The sequence below is a fragment of the Fukomys damarensis genome, unplaced genomic scaffold, assembly GCF_012274545.1.
Source record: "Fukomys damarensis isolate Sample0158 unplaced genomic scaffold, DMR_v1.0_HiC HiC_scaffold_19, whole genome shotgun sequence".
Lineage (NCBI taxonomy): Eukaryota > Metazoa > Chordata > Mammalia > Rodentia > Bathyergidae > Fukomys > Fukomys damarensis.
The window spans coordinates 57,329,109-57,339,693 of record NW_022900931.1 but is presented as its reverse complement, the minus strand read 5'-3'; the positions used below and the strand labels follow the sequence as shown (position 1 = coordinate 57,339,693).

General features: G+C 35.2%; 1 protein-coding gene across 1 annotated transcript in view; it reads left to right on the top strand.

Moving 5' to 3' along the window:
* The window catches only part of LOC104867519 (zinc finger protein 568-like), a 56,511-nt gene that overhangs the window by 20,389 nt on the left and 25,537 nt on the right, over positions 1-10,585 (top strand). Inside the window, 1 exon segment of the mRNA XM_033765767.1 lies at positions 8,791-10,347. Within this exon segment, the coding sequence (XP_033621658.1) occupies positions 8,791-10,347 (1,557 nt within the window).

Sequence of the window (10,585 nt, the reverse complement as noted above, 5' to 3'; positions counted from 1 at the left end):
ACAAAAAAAAAAAAAAAAAAGATATATTTGTTTCACACTTAGATTCCTTTTACCTTTTTTCCTTATTTGTATTTTGAAAAACTTCAGATTTGTGAGGGGTTTTCGTTTGTTTTTGAGACGGGGTCTCGCTATAGTTCAGGCTGGCCTTGAACTTGTGTTGATCTTCCTGCCTCAGCCTCCTGAGTGCTGGGATCATAGGTGTGTGCCATCACTCCTGACAGATTTGTATTTTGTAATGGCAATCATATTTACCATTGTATTTCGTAATCATCATAATCTCATGGCTCAGAAAACTAAGTTTCTAGCTTAGAAATCCCATATGTCTCCTTCCTTATGCCCACCTTCCCTTCCTTTAATTTTTTTATCATATACATTTTGAATACTTGTTTAAAAATATAAGTAATCCAAAAGGTGTGTTGAAAAGTAAGTCTTCCTCTTATTCTTAACACTTAGACCCTTTTTTCAGTTATGTATACTTATTTTTTCAGAGCTTTAGCTATTCCTAGTTATTGTTCTTTTTAGCATATGAATTTTGGACTTATCTTTGTATGTATTTACAGAGAAAAGCCTGTGGGATTATTTATGCTAGATGTATGAATTAACATTCAGCATTTTGCCATCTGTATTATCTTTAGAATGTGAAGGTTTTTTATTCAAGAAGATGTAGTGTGTTTATATCTATCTTGTGCCTTTCAGAAATAGAGCTTTAAAATTTTTTTCTTTATAGCTTTTGGTTATATTTCATTAAGTTTACTTACATATTAGAGAAGAGAAAAAAAGTTCTGTAAGAATTGAAATGGAAACTGTAAAACCATCTTTATTTCTACATGATGGATTTGTGTCCCTGAAAAATACAAGAATACCAACTAACAAGGTGCTATAAATGCTAAAAGAATACAGTAAGGTGGTAGAAAATTAACAAATGAAAATTAATGGCTTAGATATATATCAAAAATGAGATATAAAAGAAAGGAAGCATTTATAGTAGTTGTTTCAAGAATAAAGTACTGTTGTGGACATGGGCATATAACTGTATGAAAAAAAGTCCTGCCCTTAGAGCTTGTAATTTAGTGGAAAATAGAGTCCTTAAGGTTTTATATATGAAAAATATCTTTTCTTTAATATTTACGTTTGATTTATAGGTGGCTGTGTCTTAAAATTCTTGAACCATACTTTTATCCCAGAGGCTTAATGTAGACTGAGAGCTTTGGACCTGAATACTTTACCTCAGAACTTAATTTTGATGTAGACAATTATCTGTTGTTAGCAGCTTTGAATATTGCTTGGAGAAGAAGCCTGATTATTTTCTTTACTAGATCATTTGATTTATTTGCCTGCATGTCCATAGGGTTTTGTTTTTTATTTGTTTGTTGGCTGTTTTAGAATTTTGTGAGACCATGTTTTAGTATTGATTAATTGAGATCAATTATTTAATTTGTGGATTCTTGTTTTATTGTTCCTTATAGCATCATTATATAGATTGATACTGGCTATTTCTATAATTGTCATTGTTCACTTTAAATGGGGGCATTTCCTCCTGGACTAGCAACTTACAGTATTGAAGCTTGGACTGAAGAAAAAAAGTGTTCTTAAGTAGTGTGTTGGTTACTTCTCTCATTGCTGACACAGAATACGGACACCCAAAGCTAGATGGGAAAGGGTTTATTTGGCTTACAGTCTGTAGAGGTTTCAGTCCATAATCAGCTGGCTCCAAAGCAGAGTGGTGCTGAAGATAGGACTTGGAGAGGAGAAACAGTTCATGGCAGCCAGAAGGTAACAAAAGCAAAAAGGGACCTTAATAGCGTCTTTCTGCCCCTTTTATCCCATGCAGACTACCAGGATTAGGACAGTGCCAAACCAGTCACTCACATGTAGTGGTTTAGTGATCACGCGCCCTTAATCCCAGCATCACACAATCCAGATTCAGTCACTTCTGAAAAAGGCTGCATGAGGCTTTGGAGGGACATCTACATACAAGCCATAACAGGTAGTAAAAAGCTTCTGTACCTGACAGTGATATCCTTAGCATACGAGGGTTTATGTTGAGGTTTGTCCTTTCTCCTGAGTCAAAGAGATTGTCATTAGTATGCTTCCTTTTAGCATTCAGTGTTTCTTCCATCCTCCTGTTCCATTAGTCTGTTCGTACAACAGTAATGTTTGTTTGTGTCTCTTGTTCAGCTCTGTCTCCCATACCATTTGTCAGGGTCAGGTGAAATCCATTGTTGTATGTTGCTGTGACCAGAGTCAGCATATCTGGATCCTATTATTGCAAGGGGTTTTGGGTGCACCTCTTTTTTGGAGAACTATTTCCTACACTTACTGTCCAAAACAAGGAACTGCAGCCACTATCCATTGAGTTTTTTTCCTACCTAGCCCAATCATTCTCTGTTCTTTCTTGCATCCTGGAGTTGGAATTTAGAAGCCCAAGTTTTGTAGAAGATGTATTTTCTGCTTATGTTTGCAGAGTGGAGAGGAGTTAGATGTTTAATTCTGTCATATTGAAGTAGGAAGTTCTCTGTTTGATACTGTGAATCACTCTTGGAAATGTCTTCCTTCTTTGCTCCTCTCCCTAGGATTCTAATTTTCCTTTAGTTATTTTTTATTATTTTCCTCCTTTAGGAAATGTCTTTCACGTGACTCAGCTCTCACTAGACATCTCTCAAGAATAGTTCTATGAAAACTTTTTTGCTGTTGGTATGCAGAATAGACAAAAGATACACTTGTCAGGGTATTAATCTAGGCAAAAGTAATGAGAAGTGGGGTTTTGTTTCTGTTAAACTAACGGAGATGTTAGCTAAAAGTTTCTTGGACTCTCTTTTCCCCCCTTCCTGTTCCCTTTTCTTCCTCCCTTTCTCCTCCTCTTTCCCCTCTTCCTGGCTCTCCTTTTCTTTCCCCTCCCCCTCTCTCTTTCTGTCTTCCCCTTTCTTTTTCTCTCCCTCCCTCCTTCTTTCCTTCCCTGTCCTTCACTACTGGGAAGTGATCCCAGTGTCTGCTTTTGCTCTAACCTTTATTCCCAGCCCTTTCTATGTTTTATTTGAAACAGTATCTTGCCCAGGATGGCCTTGAATTTCCTCCCCACGTAGCTCAGATTATAGATGTATGCTACTTGCACCTATCAGCCATTTCTCTTACATCATTTTTTTCTTTTTTTTTAATATGCATTTTGAATTTTTCTCAAAATACATGTATGTACTTGTTTTAGAAAGCCAGTAGAAATGCAAAGCTTAAAACAGTGCAGTGTTCTCACATTTCACTTCCTCTAGGCAATTATTTTCAACTTATTTAAGAATTTCGTTTGTTATATTCCTCCATATTTGCAAATAAATGTGCTTATATTGCTATGTAAAAGTTGTATCATAATCATTTTCAAACAGAAACACAGAAAATAGTATAAGGAACCCTCCTGTATTTGTCACTCAGCTTAAACAGTTATCAGAGTTACCAGCATTTTGCCAGATTGTGTATTCTCCCCTACTTTTGTTTTTTCTGAACTGTTTCACATTGCAGTATACCTTTAAATACTGCCATATGCCACGCCAATAGATAAGGGTTTTGTTTGTTTGGTTTTTGGTGATACTGAGGTTTTGAACCCAGGTCCTTCATACTTAGCAACATCTCCCAAGTCCTTTTAAATTTTATTTTCAAGGATCTCACTAAGTTACCTAAGCTGAACTCGAACTTACAGCCCTCCTGCTTCAACCTCCCAGGGTGTTAGATTTATAGCTGTGTATCATCATGCCCAGCCAGATGAGTTTTTTGAAGAATCAGTTATCACACCAAAGCTTTGTGTCACGCCTAGTGATGTTAATAATTTCTTACTGTCATCTGATACTGTCTCTGTACATTTCTTTCATTGTCCCCAAAATGTCTTTTTGTAATTGGTCTAAGGTTCACAAAATGCATTTGGTGGTTACATAGCTTACATTTGTTTTAATTGACAAGAATCTCCTCCCTTCTCAACTCATTTCTCCTCACCCTTTTATTTGTGCAGAGATTAGGTTATACTTTTTTTTCAAGCATCAGCAGTTTTAAAGAACCAAATGGTATATAGTAATTTTCCCCAAGCTGCAATTTTATTTTCTGTAGTTTGTTACCTGTATTCAGCTATAGTCTGAAAATATTAAATGGAAAACTCCAAAAATAATTTATATATAAGATATATAAGGGCCAGGGATTTAGTTCATTAGTTCCACCACCTGCCTTGCAACTGCGAGGTCCTAAGTTTGATCACTGGTACCCCCCCAAAAAATTAAGATTTGAATTATGCACCATTCTGAACATTGTGGTGACATCTTGCATTGTCTTTTCTTGTATGTAAATCATTCCTTTTTCCAGTGTATCCATGCTGTATATGCTATCTGTCTGTTAGTCACTTAAGTTTTCTTGGTTGTCATTGCTTGTGTTCAAGTACATAGCCATTATTTTCCATAATAATGGTGCTAAAGCGTTAGAGTTATGATGCTGGTAAATTGGATATGCCAAAGAAAAGTCAAACTTTAAGTGAAAAGTTGACAGTACAATAAGTTTGGGGCTTCTTATTTTATTTTGTTTTGCTTTGTTTGTGATACTGGAGATTGAGCCAGGGCCTCACACTTGCTAGGCGAGCACTCTACCTCTGAGCTACATCCCAGGCCCTTTTTTATTTTTGAGAACGGGTCTTGCTAAGTTGCCCAATCTAGCTTCAAACTTGTGATTTCTCTGCCTTAGCCTCCTATGAAACAGGCATATTACAGGAATGCAGCACTGCTTCTGGCTACAGTTAGATATTTTGAAAGAGACTACGATCATATGTTTTATTGCAGTATATTGTTAGGATTATTCTATATTTTTAGTTATTGCTTATCTCTTATTGTGATTTACAACTTTATCTTAGGTATATATAAGAAAAAACAGTGTAATAGAGGTTGGTATTATTTGTAATTTCAGGCATTCACTGTGATCTTGTAAGGTGTATCATTCAGAAAGTACTCCTTATAGAGTTTGTGGGCCACATACAGTCTCCTGTTACATATTTTTCTTTTTCACTGTTCTCCCTTTTCCTTGAGCAACACTTAAAAATGCAAAAAATCAGTCTCATTGTTCACAGGTTATATAAAAACAAGAGATGGCTATGATTTGCCAATCCCTGCTCTAGAATACTTTTTTATTCTAAAATTGGCAGTTTGCCTCTTCATGGATTATACTCAGGTGCTTTGAAACTCATTGAATTTTGTACTTGATGCATTTTGATGTGAAACTTTTGTCGTGTTACTTGTCATCTGGTACTGTCTGTACAAGCTGGAATTTGTCAGTGTCCATTGCCTCATGGCTCACTACTCTTTCTAGCTGAAACATTTTGTCATTCATCGTTTTTGGTACTTACTGTTTTTGATACTCATGAAGCCTCTCAAAACCAATTAACAATGAGTGCTAAGGTACTATACTACATATAATCTTTTATACTATTTTTCATATAGCTGTGCTTTATTGGATTCAAATTTAGTTCTTTGTTAAGAGTACTTTATAGGTAGTGCTGTGGATATATTATTGCATCTTATGTTCATACTACTTTTAGAAATACTGAGATCGGTCAGTAGATTGTTTTTTTTATCAGTCAGACTTAGTCTGTTTTGATGATCCATATTAACCTTTCATTTCCGGGATTAAGGAGTTATGATCATCGTTGCCTAGATCCATTATTTTACTAGAGATTTCTTCTGCTTTTATTGGCATCCCATAAAGAAACATTCTCATCAAATATTGTTTGCCTGATTACCATTCTTACAGGTCAGGGAAAGAAATAGAGGAGATACCGTCCATTTAAAATCTTTTCAAATAATGATTTGTGCCCTAGAAATCTCCAGGGTTTGTTAAATTAAATAATTACAAATTTATATTTATGTAATTTTAGCATCAGAATAAAGATTTGAGGATGTGGGAGCAATCTGGTTGTGACATCAGTCACCCCATTGATTGCCAGGATTAATCTCGCTGATCTAGCTGGCTAGGAAGGTCCTCTTTCTCCCTCACTGCTCCATGCACACCTCTTACCCCTCCTCCACCCAACCCCCTCAGCCCCAGCAAAGCTGTGCTGAGTCAAAGAGGACAGCCACCCCCAGTTGAGAGAAGAGTGTCCTCAGTCAAGGGTATACAAGTAGCTGCACTCACTTCCAAACAAGCCCTTAGAATAAACATTTGTATAAAAATACTTTTCATGTGTTGTTTTAATTCAAATTATCTCCTCTGTAGCATTGGGTAGTCTTGTAAATTTTGTGCTCCAAACATGGAAATAGCCATTTCTCTAAAAATTCCTCTGCTTACTTTAGTGGGAAATGATACTCGGAGAACAAAATTTGAGTGCTCTGGTTGCTTGTTATTACATAACATACAAAAATATATTAGTATACAGTAATAAAATTGCTAGAATCAGTATTTATGAGCTTTAGGCTATGATTTGATACAGGCAATGCAATACCACCACAATTGATCTGATAAGCAAGAGGCTACAAAGTGACTAACAGGTAGGTGGTGTATATAATATAGATATGCTAAACACATTTCATATTCCAGGCAGAATGAAGTGGAATGGTGCTTCTTGCAATTCAGATCATCACATTTTCCAAAGTAGCCTACAATATAAAATATATGAATTGTTTATTTCTAGAATTTTCTGGTTTTTGACCAGTTCTTCAAGAGGCTGAGACTTTGAAAAGTGAAATTATAGATGAGGGTACCGTACATTGCTGGTGAGAAAGAAATGTGCCAAAAAGTGTTTAGAATAAGCTCTGTTTTGTATGAAAAGTAGTTGGAGAACAGGGCTTGGTAGCAAATATCTGTAATACCAGCACTCTGGGAGACCGAAGTAGGAGAATTGCAATTTCAAGCTGAGCCTAGGGGATTTAGTGACGTAGCAAGTGGTCTAAAAATAAAAAAAAAAATTTTTGAAAGGGCTGGGAAGGTTGTCCCATTCAGATGGGTCCTGAGTTCAATTCTTAGTACCACAAAGAAAGGGAGGTGTTGGAGAGATGTATATTTGTGTAGGTATATACAATTCATATCTCTGTGTATGTATAAGTAAATATATATATGTGAGTATGTTTTTAAAGAATGGAAGAATAATCCCTAAACTAATAAAAATGATTATAATGTAAAGGAAGAATCAGGGACAAGTGAAAAGTAGATTTCTTTGAATGTGCTACTATTTGATAATTTCCTAATTTTCATCAGTTGATACAGTTATGTTTTGTGCTCTTACAACACCACCAAGCACCACTTCCTGAATATCGATGCATCACAATTTTTGCCCCGTTCAATTTTCAATGTTTGCTTTGGTATGACTATTGACATACTATTTTTTAACAAGCCAAAAAGTAACTATTATGTGTTCATGTAACTTTTGGTCATTTCTAGAGATATTATTTGCCTTACTTTAATGTTTTCTGTATGTTTTTTGTTTAAGCAGGATTCTCAAAATCTTGATTTAAATAAAGAGCTCATAAGTGTCATTAGTTTATTTTGATACATGAAGGAATAAAGGAAAATTGTAATGATTTGTAGCTACTAAAGCTTTTGCCTTTTTTTTTTTTTTTTTTTGGAATAGCATACTGCACTGCAGAGTGGTTGGATCAGATGTGTATGGAACCCCAAGTGACAGTATCTACAGATCTTTTGTTTTATTCCCATGCCCTACATGGAATTATGTGCCAACATTCGTTATGTTAAACAACAAAAGGAATCAGAAGCCTCACTATTCAATATGCAGACATTTGTATTATCCCTACTTTTTTGTTAAGATAAAGTTTACCTTTGAGTTATACAGTATTTGTTTTTAAGTCTGCATCATCGTTAATTCATTTTTTCTAGAACTTAAACTTTCTTTTTCTTGCTTGGATTGTAGAGGCATGGCCACTTCGTAAATTGAGAGGTAGTAGTGTATTGGTTAAGATCCAGTTATAAAGATAAGAATCTTTCAGATTTTCTGCATGGGTGATCATATCATCTCTGAACAAAGAGTTTTAATGTTGTTTCTTCATTCTTAATCTGTATACCTTTTCTTTCTTTTTCTTATTTTACTACAATAGATAGGTCTTCCAGTTTGGTGTTGAAAAGCAGTAGTGAAAAGGAATAGTCTCCCTTTGTTTTTGTCTGTCTCTGCCTTTTGGATTTCTGAATCCTCTTTAAGTCTTGAGCTTTCCCAGCATTTGTGGTGAAACTACTTTATTTGTCCTGGTATTTTCATCTTCATGAGATTCTTGTGTTAGCTTCCTAAGTGTACTTTCTTGTAAACAGTACCCTATATGCCTTTCATCTTACCCTGTTTTGTTGAAAAGTATTTTCTGCCTGTGTCTACATGTCTGTCTCCTTTGTTTTAAAGATATGACCCTTTATTCGTTTTCAATGGAATTTTAGAAATGAGGAGAAATATAAAAATATGTATTCAACCCACAGTTTAACCACAAGTATTAGTTTTATTCTTTTGTTGTTTGATTCCCTATACAATCATTTATTTACAAAAATCCCTTTCATTTTAATTACATTTATTTCATGGATTTTCTTATTGTTCTACATAGGACATACTTAAAATCAGTCAATGCTACTTGGCTATGTACATGCCAATTTTCTCTTCATAATGTTTATATTAGTTAACATCTCAAACCTTAGGAACTAGTATTTTACTTCAGATTTCTTTCATATTGATTGACTAAGGACAAAAACAAAGATTACACCCCCCATTAGCAAATTTCTGAAATGTTACTAGTAGTATACTAGTAGATAAATTCACAAGTAATAATTTTTGGTCCTCCATTTTAGAAGTTTGGGAAGTTGATGAGCAGATCAAGAAGCAACAGAAAACACTTATGAGGAAAGGCACATCCATCTCCAAGAAAACTCTGATTAAGGAAAAAGTCATTGAATGTAAAAAAGTTGCAAAAATATATCCTCTGAGCTCAGACATTACTTCAAGACAAAACCTCTATGAATATGACTCACTTAATACAGGTTTGGAAAAAAATTTAGACTTACTTAGTTATGATAAAGGTTGTGTAAGAGAAAAAAATTTTGAGTGTAATGAGTTTGGGAAACCATTTTACAATTGTTCATCCTATGTCATAACTCCCTTTAAGTGTAATCATTGTGGACAAGACTTCCCTCATAAATTTGACCTCATTAGACATGAGAAAATTCATGCTGGAGAAAAACCGTACAAATGTAAAGAATGTGGAAAAGTCTTCAGCAGGAAAGAAAATCTTATTACACATCAGAAAATTCATACTGGGGAAAAACCGTTTAAGTGTAATGAATGCGGAAAAGCATTCATTCAGATGTCAAATCTCATTAGACACCAAAGAATTCATACTGGGGAGAGACCTTATGCATGCAAGGATTGTTGGAAAGCTTTCAGTCAGAAATCAAATCTCATTGAACACAAGAGGATTCATACTGGAGAAAAACCCTATGAATGTAAGGAATGTAGGAAATCCTTCAGCCAGAAGCAGAATCTTATTGAGCATGAAAAAATTCACACTGGGGAGAAACCTTATGCATGTAATGAATGTGGTAGAGCTTTTTCTCGAATGTCATCTGTTACTCTACATATGAGAAGTCACACAGGGGAGAAACCCTATAAATGTAATAAATGTGGAAAAGCTTTCTCTCAGTGCTCAGTATTTATTATACATATGAGAAGCCATACAGGTGAGAAACCTTATGTATGTAGTGAATGTGGGAAAGCCTTTTCTCAAAGTTCATCTCTTACTGTACATATGAGAAATCATACAGCTGAGAAACCCTATGAATGTAATGAATGTGGAAAAGCTTTTAGCCGGAAAGAAAATCTTATTACACATCAGAAGATTCATACTGGAGAAAAACCTTATGAATGCAATGACTGTGGGAAAGCTTTTATCCAGATGTCAAACCTCATCAGACACCAGCGGATTCATACTGGTGAGAAACCCTATACCTGTACAGTATGTGGAAAATCCTTTAGCCAGAAATCAAATCTTACTGAACATGAGAAAATTCATACTGGAGAGAAACCCTATCATTGTAATCAGTGTGGAAAAGCCTTCAGTCAGAGACAGAATCTCCTTGAACATGAAAAAATTCATACTGGAGAGAAACCATTTAAATGTAATGAATGTGGTAAAGCCTTCTCTCGAATCTCATCCCTTACTCTGCATGTGAGAAGTCACACAGGGGAGAAACCGTATGAATGTAGTAAGTGTGGAAAAGCCTTTTCTCAGTGTTCCTTACTTATTATACATATGAGAAGCCATACTGGTGAGAAACCTTTTGAATGTAATGAGTGTGGAAAAGCGTTTTCTCAAAGGGCATCTCTTTCAATACATAAGAGGGCTCATACAGGTGAGAAACACCGTGTGTACTAAATGAAGGAAGGCCTTGTATGATTTACTTAAAACATCATGATATAAGGTTAAAAAAAGTCAGACAATGTTTTAGAAAACAGTAAGCTTTTGTTGGGCATATGTACATAAGACTAGAGTAGGGGCCAAGGATTTATTTAGCTCAGTGGTTCCACTGCCTGCCTTACAGGCACAAGGACCCAAGTTCAAACCCTGATACCAAAAAAAAAAAAAAAAAA